The sequence below is a fragment of the Babylonia areolata genome, chromosome 26 (assembly GCF_041734735.1).
Source record: "Babylonia areolata isolate BAREFJ2019XMU chromosome 26, ASM4173473v1, whole genome shotgun sequence".
Classification (NCBI taxonomy): domain Eukaryota; kingdom Metazoa; phylum Mollusca; class Gastropoda; order Neogastropoda; family Buccinidae; genus Babylonia; species Babylonia areolata.
In genome coordinates, this window is record NC_134901.1 from 5699802 (window position 1) to 5720517 (window position 20716).

A 20716-nucleotide genomic window follows, 5' to 3' on the forward strand; every position below is an offset into this window, starting at 1 on the left:
CCTTTCTTTTGTCAAGCAAGCCTTGACACTTTTTTTTCTCTTTTCCAGTCTATGATGTACTATCTGTGCTGTTTTGCTCTGGCGATAAGGTAGTGAGATGTAAACACTGGGATGGGCACTAGCTGCCCATTCTGCAGTGTTATTTGCCTTTATGGCCTTTTTATGTATTTGTTGTTTGGCTTTTAAGTATTGTTTTTTCCTTTTTGATGATTTTTTGTAATCTGGGGATGATAAATTAAGCAGAATGGCTGGCGTCCACAGCATTGCCTAGTCTTAATTTGCCATAAGGAGCTAAATGTTTGGGATACTGTGTCATGAACTGTGTTTTGTGGGTTTGTCTCAATGTGTGTGGGTGGTTTTTATTTTTTAGATGTGACAGGTTTGTGTTGATGTGCATTGAGCATTTGTATGGTTTGACAGTCCTGATATGGCCCTGTGCAGTCAGCTGGACTAGAAGCAACAAGAACAAGAATCTTAAATTCAGTGAATTTAGAGTGAGTTTTGACCAAGGTAATTAGAAAGTGCATTCTGTGCATGTTTCATTGGGACTGGTAAATGTTGAATCACAACCTGGCTGTCTTGAATTTATCCTTTACATGTGTTTTCTAATGACTTGTTGAAAATATAATTCATTAATGTGTGTATCATATGGTACAATTCCCTCTGACTCTTGCTAAACATCTCTGCAAGTGGTGGAAAGGATACTGTTAAAGATTTTAATTTTCCCTTTCCCTGTTATATGCAACTTTTTCCATGACTGTTTGTGTGTGTGTTTTTGTGTGTGTGTGTATACTTATATATCGGATGATAATTAACATTGTGAAGATTATGTATAACAATGTTAATTGTATGATCACAGTAAGATGGAGTGAAAACAGTGAAGATTCTGACTGTTGTACTTTTTTTTTTTCAATTCAAAATTTAACAGTTGGGATCTCAGACATTATTTGCAGCTTTCAAATCTCCATATCCAGCTTGTTTGAAATGCCTGGCTCTGTTTGCCATTCCTCCCTTGTGTGATGTTTAAAATGGTTGCATGATCCAGCTCCTCGGTTTCCATCTTTCATAACATAGTATTTGATTGAATACAGTCAGCCAGCTTCCTTCCTATCCTTGCCCCACAGTTCAGCTTGTCAACATGTTTTTGCAGTGTGCAATCAACCTGATGTCTGGTTGGTTGGATTTTTATTAGAAATATTTTTTTAAACCCTGGTTACAGTTTAGTGGTATGTATATTGACGTGTTGTGGTGCAATTGCAACCCCTCTCCCAATACCTTTATTCTCCTTGTAGTCATGGATAATATTGCAGAGGTTGCAAGTCAGAGCTGTGTAACTGTAAGTGAAATGGAGAACCAAGACAAGGAAAAAAATGTGCGATAGCAGTAATACCATGATTATCTGGAACAGATGGATGCCATGGTACATCCCAAAGATACCATGACAGATACCATGGTAGGGACAATCAATCATCCATCGCACTTTCATTGTGTCCCTTTCTGCAGACCCTCTTGATTAAGTAGGTGGTTGTGCTTCTGTTAATTACAAAGTTTTGATTACATATCATTAGGTGTGCTGCTTATTTTTTGGTGGAAACGTGGGCAAATGGGTGTGTGTTTCAAGTGCTTGTGATGTAAATGTTCATATTATTGTTTTGCTCCAGTATGTGAGCATGTGCACATTTGTGTGTGTGTGTGTGTGTGTGTGTGTGTGTACATGGGACCATTCAAAAATTCCACAGGCATGTCTCTCACTACTCCCAGTAAAGACATAATTGAGTGATCAACTTTACTTCAAAATGTAAACAATGATGAAATTGTGTTTATTATTACAAAGAGTAATCCAGAAGAAGCAAGAAAATTACTTTCACAATCAGAATAAAAATGGTTTTAAAACATTGGAAACTATTCAGAACACTAAAACACAAACACATCATCATACAAAGTGAATTATGATGCTATTCTCTAATTCCACTTTGAGGAGACAAAAAAGACTCAGATCATCCTCTGTGTATGTGTGGTTGCATGCACATGCCTTGGCAAACCTCATTCTCCCTTTTCATAACAAATCTCTTCTCTCTCAGCTTCAAAGTAACCCAACGAGTTCATTGAAATGGAGTGATGCAAATACCTGTTTGACTTAAATACACCCATTCAGATTGAATACTGAACAAGATGTGGAAAACTTGTGGGGGGAAAAAGAACAAGAAACAAAAACATGTTTTAAGTGTGCCTATGTTTAAGAAAAATAACTAAACAATGTTTTCTGCATGACAAAAGCCATGAATGTGTGGTTATAACTCAAATTTGCCAAGGACTACACTTTCGTTACTGTATTCATGCACTTATTAAAACAAAAAAAGTCAATATGACTTGAAGTTGCTCACCTTGATAGTTTGTTCGGACAATGGTTCAAATTACTACACTGAGTAATTTGGGGCACAAAACATCAGAGAAAATTTAAAGTTTTCCCAAACTTCAATATTCCAAAAGCAACTGCCTGCCCTCTCTGTAGTCATTTCTTCAGGAATTTTTCAGCAACTCTTAACACAGCGAGTTCCCCAAACCATAGCTACTCAAAAAACATGAATGATTTCACTTACATCCAAGAGTATAATGACCAGTATGAAGTGTATTGTGTATGCATTTTTACAAACCATGTCAAAATGTGAAGTGGTGGCATATTGAAAATGTGTTTGCTTGGGAAGCAAGAAAATCTGACTACACAGGATCAAACCCACATCCAGTGGTTTGCAAGAAATCACTGTCTTATGGATGGAAGGACTGATGTGCACACACAAATATAACTGTTTGATTCTTTGAAAATGGAGAAATAAAAGGAAACATACACAGAGAGACAATCATTTAAATGGAGAAATAAAAGGAAACATACACAGAGAGACAATCATTTAAATGATTCAACAAATGGATGATACAAAAGATAAAACCAAACCCCTCTGAAACAGCCCATTATCCAACTTGAGACGTGGTTGAGAAGACCATGATGAAGAATGGTTTGACTTAGTATTACATGTCCTGGATTTTGTTTTTCACTGGAGCTCTAGTGGTCAGAGAAACTGGTCGCTTCCACCAGTCCTTAAATGCATGCCCAGGACCTATGTATTACCATGTGCCACCATCACTGAGAAGAAAATGGGTAAGACAAGTGACTAACAGGGAAAGCTTCATTTTAAATTAGTTGTGCTTACTGTGCCAAAAAGGGTAGTAATCCTTGACGACTATGGGATCTGCATCTCTGATTATAAAATTCTGAAGATTATGGATTCAAACCCAGCCAGTACATGTTGTTTTTGTTTTCTTTACCATTTTTTATGTTATTTTGTTTGAGTTGGTTTCTTGTCGCTAGGTGTGTTTGAAGTTGGGTTGGGTGTGCAAAAGGAACAGTAAGTCACATCCACCATGCATGCCAAATGAATGATCATAGGTGACTCAGATAATCTTCCAAAGAAAACTTACACGGACCACACTCAGGAGCGGGTGGCGGTAGGGGTTGATTTCAGGACTGTCTTCAGGACATCGTGTTTCACCCTAAGCCCAGGCTAGTGCTTTAATCATCAGATCTCCTCTCCTTCATAAACTGGTGGCAGATATCATCTGGCAAAAATTTTCCTTTTTGTTGTTCTTTTCTTTTTTTAACATCGGGAGTGGTTTTTTGTTTAAAATTTTTTTTTAAATTTTTATTATAATTTAAACTTTTCTTCTTTTTTTTTTTTGATTAACATTTAATATTTTTGTTTTCTTAATTTCTTTTAAATTTAAGGTTTTTGGGTGTTGTTTTTTTTGTCTTTCTTGTTTAAACTTCCTTCAATTTAAAAAAAAATTTTTTTTTCTTCTTGCTTAACACCCTGGTAGATATCAACTAACCCCCGCGCCCCCCTTTTTTTTTCACTCTGAAGAATTTCTATACTAAAGACACAAACTGAACTTTGCTAACCAGTCACCAATATGCTGACCTCCATGAACCTGTCTTTTTAATATATATATAGAGATATATATATTTTTTTTTTTAAATATTTTTTTTAGATAATGCAGCTTTGGATAACATGACATAGGTTTTGTGACACACATACATATACACACACACACACACACATACATATATACTGTGATCAATTTCCTGAAACAATTGTCACAATCAACTGAAGACTAAAAATCAGCTGGCCTTAATAAGCATCATCATCACCAACACTAGGTACAGTAAGGAAATCACTGTGCGCATACAGACAAAAACAACAATATCAGTTGAACAAGTCTTGTTTATTAAAAAGGTGCCGGTCTGTGACAAAGTGGCTGAACACAAATTCTATCCTCAAAATGCCAAACACTGAAAAACAGCTGTGGCCAACTGAGGCAAATGCCCTTATACCTGTACAGGTTAAAACTGAATTTGAAGCAAAACACTTGCATTTACCCCCTAAAAAGTGACGACAACAAAAAACTATTGCATACTGTGAACTGTTCATTCATAACTGTCATTGAACAAATCACACAACTTTTTTTCACTTTACACTGCCGTTCATCAACCAAATTCCATGATTCAAAGCATGAATCAAATCAAGCTGTTGACTACAAAGCTGACCAGATCCACCGTGAAGTGGTAAAGACAACACTGACTTGTGAAACTCAAGATCAATACTAATATAGACATCTCACTGCCACTCTTCATTCCTCAATGTGTCTTTCTTTTTCAACACACAGTAACAGAAATGACAAAGGTCTCTTCTCTTCTTCTTTTTTTTTAACTAAGCCTAAGGTTAGTCTCTCACAGTGTCACTGTCAGCTGCTCCCAATATCTGAACTGCATGCTTATATGCCCTAAGTTTTACCTACTTCAAGTGATACTGTAGTCATTCCTCTTGAGAACAGGGTTAAGTCGATGCAAAACATACACACATGCAGATATTTACACACGCACACCACATGACCACTTTGCCTGTCATACAATTTATCGCTTCTTCTGGGCTGGAAATGAATACAAAATAAGTAAATGAAACAAATAAAACAATACATTTACAAAGAGGGAGAAAGGTTGGGTGGAAAGGAGGGAGGTTGTGTGTGACTGAATGGAAGAAACAACAATTACCTTGATCCATGTTTACATGAAGCTCACAAAATGAGATTTTTTTTTCATGGGTGAAATGTGAAACCTTTCCATCATTGAGTTTAAAAGCAAGGTTCAGAGGAAATCACTGAATATGCATCTGTTAGCACAAACCAGCACAAACCCTAATGTTTTTCACCCCAGATAATCCATTAAAATGACACAGGTCCCATAACATCCAGTTCATGAGAAACATATCACATCATTAATGTTGCTATAGATAAACATTTTGTACCTAAAATTAGAAAAGAGCACCACATGTGGTACAGAACTAATTGGAAGTGGAGAGTAAAAACAAGGCAACAGGTAACAACTGCAGACATACACTGTGTAGAAGTGATGGAGTGTGTGTAGATGTGGAGTGATGGCCTAGAGGTAATGCGTCTGCCTAGGAAGCGAGAGAATCTGAGTGCGCTGGTTCAAATCACGGCTCAGACGCTGATACTTTCTCCCCCTCCGCTAGACCCTGAGTGGTGGTCTGGATGCTAGTCATTCAGATGAGACACTAAACTGAGGTCCCGTGTGCAGCATGCACTTAGCGCATGTAAAAGAACCCACGGCAACAAAAGGGTTGTTCCTGGCAAAATTCTGTAGAAGAATCCACTTCGATAGGAAAAAACAAATAAAACAGCACGCAGGAAAAAAAAAGAAAAAAAAAAAGGGTGGCACTATAGTGTAGCGACGCGCTCTCCCTGGGGAGAGCAGCCCGAATTTCACACAGAGAAATCTGTTGTGATAAAAAGAAATACAAATACAAAATGCAAGTGCAAAAGAGAAAAGAGAAACCAAATGACAGTGTGGGTAAAGGAATCCTGAATCAGAGAAGCGAAGGCGAGAATTAGTGTGCCTCAGTGTGTAGTGTGCAGGGTTGCGTGCGGCACTGTGTGGGCCAGTGTGAGTTTAAGTGTTTGAGTGTGTGCATGTGTGTGTGTACATTTGTGTATGCACACATGTACTACAGCAGCAGATGGCACTGCTATCATTCAATACAGTCCAATTTCCCATACTACCATTCCCATCCTCACCCCTACGTCTCTGAGATGACAGACCTTACACAAAATAGAAACATGCCAGCAAACAGATCAATAGCGCTATCATCTTATAATCCTCACTCTGCTTGCTGCCTAATCTGAAAAGAAATGTGCAGCAATTCCCTTCACAGCCAGTCTTGCATTGTACTGGCTTTGCGTAGCACTATTTCCTTCCATACGTCAAAGTGAAGGTGAAGACCCATTTTAGAAAAAAAAAAAGCCAGGAACATTTTGTTATTGTTATTTTGTAGTTTGGCTTAAATAATGAGTGGTGCACAATTCTGCCATAAGTATTTACAAATGATGTATACAAATCAAAACTGTTTTGATTTTGCACCTCAATCGTATCCTTGACTCACAAGTGCAACAAACAAAATAGTAAAACAGTTTGAGTGCTCACATACACAAACACACATATTAAAATGAAAATGGTGTCTAGTACTTATTTGCACTATTGTACATCATGATACATGTAAAGCCACACCAACACATTCCACTCAGCACCCATACCACACATTCTTCCACATCCTTAAATAGCCACCTGCTCCATAGAGTTACATACAAAACCCTACACCTAACACATACATCTCTAAATGTTTAAGAGAAGAAGCAAACACAAACTGATTAACATATTATCAATGAACAATAACATCCACACGAAAGACCGTTTGATTTACGTAACAATGAACATCACTTGCTTTAAACCAAGCCCTGGCTTGTCCACCCAAACACCAGACATACACACAGAGACAGACACTGACATGTGTACATGTGCAAGTGCTCACCAATGCAACAACACCAGCTCTGCTGTCTCACACACACACACACACACACACAAAAGAAGTGTTTACACTAACACAAACAGATCCGGAATAAAATGGGAAAGTGATAACCAATGTGGCGAAGGAAGAGGATGGCAGGAAGACTATATGTATGTGGCTATCAATTCTGACAGCTCTGGATTGCGCCAGTCATTTGTCACATTATCTAAATGGTTGTCAAAATCCACCACTTTCCTCTGGGCCCCTGACCTCAGCAGTTCAGCTGCTGTGCTTCTTGTGTCTTCCTCTGATGTGCTCTTGCTGCAACAAACACAACCGCATAGACAATACTTTAGTTAATGAAAAATAAAAGCTGAAGAAGAAGATCGGGCATAATATACAGATGCTGAAAAGTCTTGTGCAACAGACCTCTCCATTCAAAGCAGATGATTTAAGTTCATGAAAGACCGGAAAATAAATAATACATAGACACTGAAAAGTTTTATGCAATACACCTCTCCACACAAGGTGCTAAACTATGTTCCTCCACCTGGCAAGCTCTGAGAAAATGTCATCTGTTTTCAGCTGATTGTGGGGTGAGCCACATGCTTTTATCCACATTTCACATTTTCTAACCATATTTTTGGCTCTGAAAATGATGGGCGCAATAGCCAAGTGGTTAAGCGTTGGACTGTAAATCGCAGGGTCCCGGGTTTGAATCACGGTGACGGCGCCTGGTGGGTGAAGGGTGGAGATTTTTATGATCTCCCAGGTCAACATATGTGCAGACCTGCTAGTGCCTGAACCCCCTTCGTGTGTATATGCAAGCAGAAGATCAAATACGCACGTTAAAGATCCCATAATCCATGTCAGCGTTCGGTGGGTTATGGAAACAAGAACATACCCAGCATGCACACCCCCGAAAACGGAGTATGGCTGCCTACATGGGGGGGTGGGGGTGGGGGGTAAAAACGGTCATACACATAAAAGCCCACTCGTGTGCATACGAGTGAACGCAGAAGAAGAAGAAGAAGAAGACTAGGTGCTCAGCTAATTACATGGCGGCATGCAACTGGCTGGACTGTAGTCATGTGGCAAGGATGACGAAAACAAGTTACAGGAGTGGAGAGGTCTGTTCAAGATACATATCAGATAAAAGCTCTAACAAATACAAGCATTTTTTTGTGTGTTAGTGTTATAACAAAAACAAGCAAACTGGCATTGTCAGACGAAATCAATGAATGTTTCACTTTCTCACGTCTAACCATAACTGTTTCTCTCTCTCCTCCACACCCCCCACCTGTCCTGTTCTCACATTTTTCTCTTTTATTCTCTCCTTTATCAGTGTCGCGTGCGACAGTGTAGTGTTGAAAAAAAAAGAAGGAAATTTTGGTCAACTTGACCCCTCGAATACGTCATGATTTTCGCTGTTTGTTTTGTTTTGTTTTTTCTTGTTCCCTTCTTTCTTTATTTCTATGCGTGCGTACACATGTGTGTGTGTACGTGCGAATGAGTGTGTGCTCCTTCCCTCCCTCTAGTCAGCTCAGGTTGATGTTTTCTTTTTCTCGTGCATGCATATCTGCCGGTTGTTTAGCTCAACTACAAGTTTGATAAGGACAACTCATACGGAATCTACCTTGACGGGTCAGATCAACCGGGGAAGAACAGTGTGTTTTGCGGGCTTCGTGCCGACGGCAAAGAGTTTCACTTCAACTTGACCCTAAACACGAACCTGTTGTCCGACGATTTTGTTGTGGGGTACTGGGGCGGAAATGGAAGCATGCATCGCAGCAAGGAATTGTGGGACTGGGATTATTCCGGAAGAAGCAAGGGGCCAACGGTCGTCAACGCCGCACTAGTCACTGTGTGGGGCTGTTCCTGCTCCATTCGTTTTGGAGTGAGGGTTTTTTTACCGATTCAGTTCGGGTTTGGGGCCTCCAGTGCCACTACATTTCCTGGGTCCGTGTCCGACCAGGAGGTCTGGGACTACGTCCTAGTTCCAGGGATTTAATCTCCTGTATTATTTTTTTTCCACGAGCTCTTGAGGTGAGTCAGGTTGAAAGGATGAAGAATGCTAGTTTTATTGTTGTTTTTCTATAGACAGGGAGCGGCCGTTGATATATATTTCAGGTTTTTGGTGTTGTTGTTATTGCTGCATTTGAGATACATACTTTAATTTCAGTGCAGTATGGCCCTGCCAATCCTGGTGGATTCAGGTTTATGTATATCTGTGTGCACACATTCTGTTATTGTTTTTGTTTTGTTTTTTACAGTTGTATTAAGGCATTCAGCTGTACATGTGAGTGTGTGTGCGAAACCCCTCTGTGTGTCTGCTTTAGCACATGCATTGGTGGTTTTTTTTGGTTTGTTTTTTTTTGCTTGACTCTTGACTCGAGTCTCTTTACAGCTCTGAAGAGTGGTCCGCCGTTGTCCTGGGCACCCACATCCTTCCCTGCACCCGTGATACCCTGAGACTGTCACAGGGGTGTCCCCGACGTATACAACAATCGCCACTTTACACCCCCTGTCTACAGAAAGACTAGAACTCCCAGTGGTCACCGGCATCGTGGCTTGTCTGTGACAAGGACCTGTGTGTTCAGAACTAATGCGAGCTGTACATGGATGGTAGAGGATGCGTGTGTATGTGTGAGAGCAGTGCACAAGAGGGGTGAGTGTACGTGTTCAAGCGAATGTGATTTACTCATTTATTTTTTCCTCATTCCCATTTATGATGTGGCGATTTGTATTAGCGGGTTAGTAAGTTTGGGGAGTGGAGGGGGGATTAAGGGAAATAGTTAGGTCTTACTGCTGTTTTGGTTGTCAGTATATCTGTGTGAGTGAGTGAATAAAGTTTGGTATTGTGTATAAATTCTTGGTGTTGGCTGCATTTAATTGAGCGTGCGAGGATCCGGAGACCCATTTTTTTCTTAAATTTTCTTTTATTAGATTGCGCGGGGCCTGTCGGGTTGTAGGTGGGTCCTCAACCTTGACCGGTCACGTGACAATCAGCTTCTGTCCTTTCTGTAACTTGTGCCCTGTCACATTAAATTTTAAGACTCTTACTCCCATACTGCTTCAGAGACAATTATCGATCCCCAACATAGACCACAACCAGTCCCGCCAAGATGCTATGAGGTATTGACCTTTTATTAGTCTCCTTCCAGTTACTGTCTTAGATGCTTATACTTGGGCCAACGACAGAGGGAGAGCTGTATGATAATCATTTTCCACTGCAATGGGAATTCATTAAAGGCTTAATGTTTCATGGAGGTCTTTCACTCTCAAACTAGGAGTCAAGATTGCACTGGCTCTTGGTGCTGCAGCCTTGGGGACCATCCCAGTGACAACTGACCTAAAGCCCTTTTGGCCAAGAGAGTGGGGATTTGACTTCGGCGAAACTCTCTCCACTAAAATCAAATTCCCACCCAGATAGCGGGGACAGCAGTTGCCTCCTATGCTGCTCTGAACTCTCTCCACTAAAATCAAATTCCCACCCAGACAGCGGGGACAGCAGTTGCCTCCTATGCTGCTCTGAACTCTCTCCACTAAAATCAAATTCCCACCCAGACAGCGGGGACAGCAGTTGCCTCCTATGCTGCTCTGAACTCTCTCCACTAAAATCAAATTCTCACCCAGACAGCGGGGACAGCAGTTGCCTCCTATGCTGTTCTGATGTCTTAGTTTCACTCAACTGACCATCATACCTAATGGGACACTGATCTTTTATTTACCTCCCAGTCCTAGTTATTCAACTTATTGGCTTAGATGCTATCGGATACTGACCTTTTTTCTGCGTTTTTTCAGGTACTGTCTTGGGTGTTATAGGATACTGACCTTTTACCTGTCTCTTTCTAGTTACTGTGTTGTGTGCAATGGGATACTGCCCTTTCACTTGCCTCTTTCTAGTTACTGTCTTGGGTGCTTTGGGATACTGACCTTTTACCTGCCTCTTTCTAGTTACTGTCTTTGGTGCTATGGGATACAGACCTTTTACCTGCCTCTTTCTAGTTACTGTCTTTGGTGCTATGGGATACTGACCTTTTACCTGCCTCTTTCTAGTTACTGTCTTTGGCGCTATGGGATACTGACCTTTTACCTGCCTCTTTCTAGTTACTGTCTTTGGCGCTATGGGATACTGACCTTTTACCTGCCTCTTTCTAGTTACTGTCTTTGGCGCTATGGGATACTGACCTTTTATCTGCCTCCTTCCAGTTGTTGTCTTTCATGGTGTACACTCTGTACACCTCCTGCACTGACTCTGGAGTCACTCGCCCGTTGTCAATCTGTTTGGCAGTAAGGGGTCATGACATATAAACAATCCACATGATGTCAGGGAAAGGAAAAACTAGGTACACACAACTACTGTAGATTTCTCTGTCTCTCTGCTTGTTTGCAGCAGAGACTAGCGTAAGGCACAGACTACATAGTACATGCTCTCAGCCTCCCCCACCCCCCTGATTTAAAAAAAAAAATTTTATTTGGTGTGGTGTCATGGCATTCACCTTTTTCTATGCCCCTAGCCCTCACTACTGTTCTAAGCTCCTGCATGTATAGTACTATTAGTACGTTTTGTGTCTAGCTATCATGACTGAAAGCTCTGATAATTTCTAGAACATCAATGTGTCAGTGTGTTATATCAAGACCCTACCACCATTTGTCATCTTACTTTGTTGTCTTATTGAATCACGATGCCAATCTGGCTGCCCATAGGAAATTCCACAAAAATTGAATTAATGATCAATCACTTGACCTCTGTGGTAGCTGCGTCACTATATACACAGGATATACAGTTTAACTGGCAATAAAATTCTAACTGGCAATAAAACATATAAAAAAAACATACAAGCAAAAAAGCCCTTCCTCTCAAAGAAAACTACTACTGAGAAGGCAGCAGTCAACCACAATGTAAAATAAATCAAGTCTATCATCAAATAAACAGATTAATAATAATATGTCCAGGAAATTTAAAAAAAAAGAAAAAAAAGAACACTGTACACAATCTGTATGACTGTTGTGTCACTTTTTTGTGCATAAGTTGACAAAAATACATATTGCATAGCTGAAAATGATCTTTCTCAGCCAAACATCTGGATCAAAACCTAGGACAAGAACTTATGAAGAATACTGTACATACATCATTAAATATTATATGTGTGTGCAAACAAGTAACTCACCTGGAATATACAAGCATCTGGGAAGTACTCTTGAATCTTTTTGCCCACAGTTTTTGCCACAAAGCTTAGTCTGAAACAAGCAGGGTTTAGGATTTGTGTTGGTCACACACACACACACACACACACACACACACACACACAGAGTCAGGTGATGCTAACAGATGATGAATATATACAAACAAGGAAAATTTGTTTATGAATGCTGCTGCAATTTACTGCATAAACTGATTGATTAATTGTGTGTTTTTCATTCATTCATTTATTTACCATTGCACTTGTGTCTTATAAACCTTACGGTTTCATGACAATAAAATCTATTCTATTCTATTCACACACACACAGACACACACATATATATATATATATAACCCATAGATTTGACAGCAGTTGGTCATTTGACTTATTGGTATTTCATAAAATTGGTCATGCTACAATGGCTTTTGTAGATTTCTCTTTTTCTCTGTCTATCTATATGATGAAAAATGATAAATAAACCCCAAAGAAAATAACTGTCCTCCTTTTTTTTTTCTCTTAAATTTTCACCCATAGGGCTTCATTAGGAGAGCATCTTGTCTGTGACGTATTGTCTATAAGTACATCATCACCTACGTTTGACATCAATAGCAATGTTACTACAGAAGAGATTGTCAAATAGTGAAGTGATAGAACTATCTAAATTCTCTTTTTGTTGTTGTTGTTCTCTTCCGAGAATCTACCCCTATGAAATGATTTTAAATTTAATGGAAGTCCAGGATTTATCTTGTGTTTTATACATACATTTAAAAAAAAATGTATACATGTGTGTGTGTGTGTGTGTGTGTGTGTGTAACTGTCAGATTCCAAGAAATGTGATGGACAAAGTGCTAATTCAATTACAAATTTTGGGAGTGTAGGGTGGTCTGATGCAGGTGCCTGGGTGGGAATAAGAAGTTGTTTTCCTGACCCACTTATCTTGAAAATGACCCACTGATTTTGTGATGAACCAGTCAAATGACCCATGGTGTCCTGAACGAAACCTAAACTTGGAACAAGCAATAAAAACTCATCAAATCTGTTTAATTGTATACATTCATTTACTTTTAATTAGTGCAGATCTGGGGGAGAGTGTATCAAATCACAAAACACAAATAAAACCAGTTCAGAAAAACAAAACAAAAAAAACCCCTGATAAATCTGATCAATGGCTGATTCCATGAAAATGTAACAGAATTTAACATCATTCAAAACATTTTGCTTATCCCCTCTTCAGATACAGAAATCAAATCTTTTAGTTTGCAACACACACACACAAACACACACACACACACACATATGTGGAGTGATGGCCTAGAGGTAACGCGTCTGCCTTGGAAGTGAGAGATGAGTGCGCTGGTTCAAATCACGGCTCAGCCACAGAAATTTTCTCCCCCTCCACTAGACCTCGAGTGGTGTTCTGGACGCTAGTCATTCGGATGAGATGATAAACCGAGGTCCCATGTGCAGCATGCACTTAGCGCACGTAAAAGAACCCACGGCAACAAAAGGGTTGTTCCTGGCAAAAAAAATTCTGTAGAAAAATTCACTTTGATAGGAAAAACAAATAAAACTGTACACAGACGCTGTAATATAGCGAAGCGCTCTCCCTGGGGAGAGCAGCCTGAATTTCACACAGAGAAATCTGTTGTGATAAAAAGAAAAAAGAAATACAAATACAAATACTTATTTACAGTAGTTAGTACACAATGCACACACACCACAGTTTCTGATCTTGCACCCAGCACTAGTAATAAGTTTAGGAAAGTCTTGTTATAAAAAAGCAAAAGTTTTCTTGATAAACTAATAGTCTTAGACTTGAAAAAGATTTATCACTGATATTGTTCGTTTATATGTGTGTGTGTGTGTGTGTGTGTGTGTGAATTAAGTCTGTATGTGCATGGGTGTTCATGGAAATGTTACTGTATCAGTGCATGTGTCATTGTGTGTGTGTGTTTTTTTGTGTGTTTGTTGCTGTTTATCATCTTCTCACAAGATATACAATCGATACCAGTGGACTGACTGATTATCGTTAAAGTTTTATGTACTTACTGATTATCGTCAAAGTTTTCATTGGCTTGGTAGTAACCAGCAATGACATAACCCTTGCTTCTGCAGAATGCATCAATCTGAAACACAAAACAATGCACTGATTGTATTTGTCATGCAATTATAGCGGTAATCTGCGCATTACCAGGCACATGCAATAGTTTCTGTCTATGACCAGTAATGAAATGGCTTGCGCCTTACCAGTAATGGGCAAAGTTTTGCGCATTACCACTAATGGGCAAGCATTCAACGTTGCACATTAGTGCCATTAAACCGGTAGTTAGCACGTGGTGTGCAAGAGAATTATAATGAAGTCAGTTGACAGACTTTCAGTCTCATGATTCGCTAGGCATGGTGAGCTCAGATCACTGATCAGCAAGAATTCTCAGTTCAGCTTTGACCTGTCACAGACAGTACACTCTGCCTATACCAGCCTCTGATTGTACCGGACATCGCTTATAGTTATACCATCATAGTAAAAAAATTTCCTGGCTGAAGGCCTTCTATGATATGATTGAAATACCATTGGATATGGCATAAATAGATTATACTGGACATCACTTATACCGGCCCCAGGAGCACCTAGGTCCGGATATACAAAACACAATGTGTATACTCTCATAGATTAGATTTTGACACAGAACAGTGAATTTTGTTTTCGGTGCCTTATTTCCTGCAAAAGATCACATGGGTGCAATTGTCATTTAAATATGTGCTTCTAAAGAAATGATCCTTCTTCTCATAACCCTTCTCCCTCTTCACACCCTCCTCTTACCCCATCATCTTGCACTAACCCTCCACCCCTTTCTCCTCTTCCTAATCCATCTCCTTGCCCTCAGAAATCTTTCCCTTCTCCTCTCTCTCCTGGTCTTACACCCTTCCATTGTACTTGTAGTTCCAACCTTTATCCATAATCCTCCCCCTCTTGCCGCTTCTCCATTTGTTTCTCTAAGACTAGTAAGAGAACAATGTCACTGAACGTTTAGCGACATTAACTCCTCCTCCTTCCTACCCTATCTATGACTACCTGATTCCAATACTGCACAGCATGGAAAGACTGGTAGATTACATCAGAGGTGACTGCAATTGTTTCTTCCATTCTCTCTCTATCAAATGAACTGCATGGCACAGAAGGCTTTCATACTGAGTTTAGACTGTCTGATTGTGACTGGTGTGTTTACTCAGTACACTGACGGTGGCGACACAACACATCATGTGAGAGAAATGCAGAAGTTAGGTAAGTGGGCCACTATCTGTGAAATCTATGCCAGTGCTGCGCTACTGCAGCGAGAGGTATACATGCTGGCCTCCAATCCTGGTAGCGAGAAACTGGTGCCAGGTGGCCAAGACTTTGTATACGGTGGCTTGTGTTCTCTCCACTCAAGCTCAGCACAAATAGAGAAGGAGGTCCTGCGTACTTGATGCTGTGCAATACTAACGGCCCACTATGACCGTATTGCACCATCAGTCACCAAGTGCAGTTGCCAAATTCCAGCACTTGTAATTATCAGTGAGGAGGACTCCATCACAAAGGATGTTTGCAACACACTCATGTTTCAAGCTACTAGAGCCAGTTTGTTTCATCATCCTCTATCTTGAAATTTTCTGAGAAGGCTAACGACAATAATATCCAGTGATTACCATACTGAGTATGATTGGCTGTTGCTCCTCACTGGTAATGAAAGAAGACATATTAACTAATTAAGGTTTCTGACCTATTGGTATGGTGTTTTTTTCTGGACATATAAACTTTAAAATGTAAAGTTCTGTGAAAAACCATGAAATGATGCAGTCTTGGGGCGAACAGATGCATTTTCATGATGTATATGTCATGGGGCACTGAAGAGGTTAACATCATGTTTTCACTTTGCGGACAGGTAAACTTTGCGGACACTTTGCGGACAGGTAAATCATTTACTCATATTGACAGCATGATTACACACACACACACACACATATATATATATAATTATAAACATAGGGTCACACACACACACACACACACACACACAGATTAAATGAAACTGACATTTAATTTCTACCAATTCTACACCATTAAGAGATTGAATCCTTATTTTTTACTTGTTGATCCACAGAAACTGGAAACACACAAACACAGACATGTATACGCGCGCGCACACACACGGATTGACATGTATATATATCATATGTATATTGAAAAAAACACAAAACAAATGTGGCGGACATTACCCACAGGCTGCCTTATCCATTACCGGTAACGATACTGAGCACGACATATATATGATAATTTATTATATGTAAGATCCTGTTCATTTTCACAATTTTATTATTTAAAAAAAAAAAAAAAAAAATCCCCTCTCATTCATTTGTTCATTGTTCACTATGTTCTGCATGAACTTAATCAGGAGTCACTTTCTCTCGCATCGATTTTATTTAATTCCCTCTGTCTTCCGAGTGTCCGCCCCTTCCCTTGAAGGATAAAAAACTAATCGACTTCTTTAGAAAAGAAGAAACTGAAGACTCGACTTTGACCGGACACAAAATGCGATGTCAAATGATTTTTCGTTTTACCTGGAGAAGGGCGATCTCGAGCATTGGTGCAAGACCCAGAGAAAGATGAAACAATGGAATGCAGTCCAAGAATCTTATTGTTTTGTGATCTTTAGATTTTGAATCTTCTGCTAATAAAACACCATTGACGGCGCAGTGTGGATATTTCGCTGCATGCAGCAACAGTTTGCAGTATGCCTGCACGCCGACGACTATGTCCGCCATGATGCTATCCTATCTGCGAAACTGTTATATTTTTATGCTTTACATTTTCCAACAGACCTATTCAACTACGACGCAAGAATATTAAGATATTAATAACTGCAAGTTTTGAATATCAATTTTGATGTAATCAAATATTTTTCTATTTTCTGCAAAATGTACCGGACCCGGCATTTTTGACCCCACTCCACAGGTAAATAATCCAAAGTGGAGGCGAGGAAACGCCACATCTATTTTTATCTGTCTGTTTTCCGGAAAGAGGAAGTTTGCTGGCTGTTTTCAGCCTTGAGATGGCCTCTTGGAATATGATTTGACTCTTGGTGAGGTGCGTTGGGTAGGGATGGGGGGGCGGTGTGGGTGAGGGGGAGGAGGGGGGCGGAGGGGGGGGGGGGGGGGGCTTACTTTACAAAACAGCGAGAAAGAAGGAGAATTTCATTGTGAAAAGTTTCCAAACGTCATGGGTACTGTTCACAACTTGAAAATGCCAACAGCATTTCACTTCGTTACCATTCCAGCCCGATAAACAGGCCAGACACGGTGCGTGGATACCAGATATAGCCAAGCGCTCAGCTGGCTTCAAATACTGCTTCACGCACGAGCACATAGCAGACGCCTTTTTCGCAACTAACCCGCTGGTCTTCAATGACTCACTCATAATGTGTGACGCCATTCCAAATTTGAATACCAAGCCCATTGAAAAGAAATTCTCAGAACATTTATCAAATCAAATCTCTGTATTATTCACTACCAGATTATATCTGTTGTGGTAACACACACACACACACACACACACACACACACACACACACACACACACACACACACACACACACACACACACACTTAAATCAGTTAGAAGCATGTTTGATGTTAGTCTAACCGTTCGTCAGTGTGAAGATTTCAACTGACTCAAAGCTTCACTTTATCTTTTCGTCACATATATTATACATGTGCTTACTACCCACTTGCATTCCTGACATGTACTTATGACATTTTTGGTTGTGTCTTTTCAGGCACTGTCTTCTCATCTTCTTTCTTATCTCCTACTTCTTATATAACTCTTGTATAATAAAACAATAGAAAAACCCTTTTTGGCTGGCCGGTATATGTCTTTGGCCTGTGCACGGATCTTTTCTATCCTTTCACTTTCATACTCTTTCATTCAGTAATAATCCTAAATCTTTTGTACCGTCCCCTTGTCTTTACATGTCTTTGGCCTGTGTGTGAATCGTTTCTATTCTTTCACCTTCATACTCTTTCAATCAGTCATAATCTAAATTCTTTTGTACCCTCCCCTTTTATATACCACTCGGGTTAACACGGCTACACATACATACATACATACATACATACACACACACACACACACACACACACACACACACACACACACACACACACACACACACACACACACACACACACTTACATATATATATATATATATATACATACATACATACGTACATACATACATTGAAAAAGAGGGGAAATGACATCTTCATGTCTCGGATACATTGTTTATTAACTGTCTACATCTGTACTTTCTTGATGTATATATAATATATTTTGGCACAGCAGTGAAATGCTGATCGATCACCCCTTGCCCCCACCCCCTCTCCCGCAAATAAGAAAAGAAGCAAGAAATGTATCACAATTGAAATTATGCAGTGTGTGTGTGTGTGTGTGTGTGTGTGTGTGTGTGTGTGTGTGTGTGTGTGTGTGTGTGTGTGTAGTTTATTAGTCACATTTTGGTGTGTGTGTGCATAGCATTGATGTCATGTGTTATGCAAACAAAAGTATTTCTGTAAAGGACCTAGAGCAGATTTCTGGATAGTGTGCTATATATGTATCCATAGTGGTGGGAGGAGGTTGCAGCCACGGACGTATGATAAGTAATGCGTATGTGGGTTGCAGCATTGAACTTTTAGGGCCTGCGCAGTAGATTGTGTATGACCTTTACTTTTATCGTCTGCTACAGCGTCCTCATTGCTGGAGTTGTCATGGTTTGATCGCAGCTTCGATAACTGGTTAATCGTGGTATCGAACTCGTATCATATTCACAATGCCTGTCATTCAAACTGCAAACGGAAGAGGGGTTTATATGGCTTTGATAGCCGGATTTTGTGCAGCCTTTGCCTCGATCTTTGCGAAGACGGCGGTCAGTGAAGATGGAGCCCACAACGTTGCGAGTTTGCTGTCATATCTGGCTAAATCAGTGAACTCTCATCTCCATCGTGTTTTGTTTGGGCACGATATGATCGTTTTGGTAAGGTGTATGCTGGATTTCACAGTGAATTCTGTGAATGATTGGGCGTAAATATGCTCACTTTAGGATGTTACAATTAACGCTGGCAATGTGTTTGTTTCCTTGTTTTCTGTACTTACAAAATCTTTGTTGTTTTTATGTGCGTAATCAAGTACCACACACAAGACCACAATTCCAATTTTGAAGAATCAGCAACAAAGAGGGGTAACCGATGGTTGGTCTGGTGCAAATAACAAAATAAAATACTATAAAGATGATAAGGGGCTTGGTGGGGGTAGAGGGAGTGCACATGGGAGGTAATGGGTGCAGTGCCTCTCTACCCCCACCCCCTCTCTACCCCCACTCCCTCTTCCAGGCAAATAAAAAAATCCAGTTGTCAAGCATAATTAATGGGCAGTCATTTTCAGAATCATAGTAATTTGTGTTATTCTATCCCAGTGAATTATTCCTTAAGAATAGTAAGTGTGTGTGTGTGTGTGTGTGTGTGTGTGTATCTATCTGTCTATCTATCTATCTATATGTTACACCCAATCTATGAAATTGGCTATTTCATGAAGTGAGCAAATATCATGCCCATTTCATGAAACGGGCAACTGAAAACTCAGCCATTTTATGAAGTGAGCAACTTTCATGAATGGAAAAAAAAAATCATATAAAGATGGACAGATCTGTAGGACTTGTTCAATCACAGCAGAAATCATACATGTATATGTTTAAATTGTTATTATTTTTTTATGATCTCTTTATTCAGGTTAAATTCAATAAATCATCTAAAAACATTTGTTTCATTTTTGGCTTCTGATTGTCCAAACAACTGTACACCATTTGTAAGGAACGAGCCCAGCATTCTCTCTCTCTCTCTCTCTCTCTCTCTCTCTCTCTCTGTCTCAGTGGTCAACATTGTCACAGAATTTGTGGCTGTGGGAGGCACTTTTGCAGTGAAGACCTGCTTTCATACAGGAACAGCGTTTTGAAATTCCCTTGCTCCTGCAATGGCATCGTTGGTATCCCTTTGTGCCTGAACAATTTCAAGGATGCTAAGCAGAGATATTTTCTGCACAAAGTTCTGCATACTGAATGGTTTCTGTGTTTTGTGCCAATTGTGTAGCCAGTCTCTTCTGCTTCTAACACAACACCTACTGAATTTGGTGGGCCTGCTTTACTGCAGTCAAAGTGAGAAACAGGTACAGCCACATTGTCTCCAACACCAACTGCCCAAAGTGATCTGGTGCTGCACGCAAGCATTTGTTTGGCCTGGTGTTCAAGGCTGTGCCTTACTTTCTGCATTGCACGTTTAGCTGGATGTAGGTTCTTCAAATTCCCTGGATCGAGCACAGGACCAATGAACATGTATGGAGCAGAATTGAAAAGCTTGCTGGACCTCAGGAACCTCTCCTTTCAACTGTGAAGAGACGCAAGCTGAAATGGTTTGGACACAACACTCAACACACCAGCTTGTCCAAAACAATCATGCAAGGCACCATTGAGGGCGGGAGAAGAAGAGGAAGACAGCAGAAGAACTGGCATGAGAACATCAAACAATGGAC

The 20716-nt window shown here is 40.0% G+C and overlaps 2 protein-coding genes across 3 annotated transcripts in view; one reads left to right on the forward strand and one right to left on the reverse strand.

Moving 5' to 3' along the window:
* Positions 1 to 1773: 1773 nt before the first annotated feature.
* On the reverse strand, positions 1774 to 16906 carry LOC143300232 (ER membrane protein complex subunit 8-like). The gene is made up of 5 exons (XM_076613815.1): positions 16700 to 16906; positions 14150 to 14226; positions 12086 to 12155; positions 11103 to 11194; positions 1774 to 7232 (listed from the first exon to the last, which is right to left on the reverse strand). Exons 1-5 carry the CDS (start codon positions 16901 to 16903, stop codon positions 7076 to 7078), a joined length of 600 nt encoding a protein of 199 aa, XP_076469930.1. The 5' UTR covers positions 16904 to 16906; the 3' UTR covers positions 1774 to 7075.
* Positions 16907 to 18876: 1970 nt separating this feature from the next.
* LOC143300398 (uncharacterized) overlaps positions 18877 to 20716 on the forward strand; it is a 13805-nt gene continuing 11965 nt past the window's right edge. For both annotated transcript variants that reach the window (XM_076614034.1, XM_076614033.1), the window contains exon 1: positions 18877 to 19169. In XM_076614034.1, the coding sequence (XP_076470149.1) occupies positions 18966 to 19169 (204 nt within the window). In that variant the 5' untranslated portion in view covers positions 18877 to 18965. The remainder of the gene's footprint in view (positions 19170 to 20716) is intronic.

What these genes read in the sequence shown, in the direction of transcription:
- LOC143300232 (XM_076613815.1), bottom strand. Translation starts at nt 16,903, where the DNA reads ATGGCGGACATAGTCGTCGGCGTGCAGGCATACTGCAAACTGTTGCTG. An exon ending in TCGAGATCGCCCTTCTCCAG is followed by an intron (nt 14,227 to 16,699) that starts GTAAAACGAAAA and finishes TTTGTGTTTCAG; the next exon opens with ATTGATGCATTCTGCAGAAG. An exon ending in GAAAACTTTGACGATAATCA is followed by an intron (nt 12,156 to 14,149) that starts GTAAGTACATAA and finishes TGCTTGTTTCAG; the next exon opens with ACTAAGCTTTGTGGCAAAAA.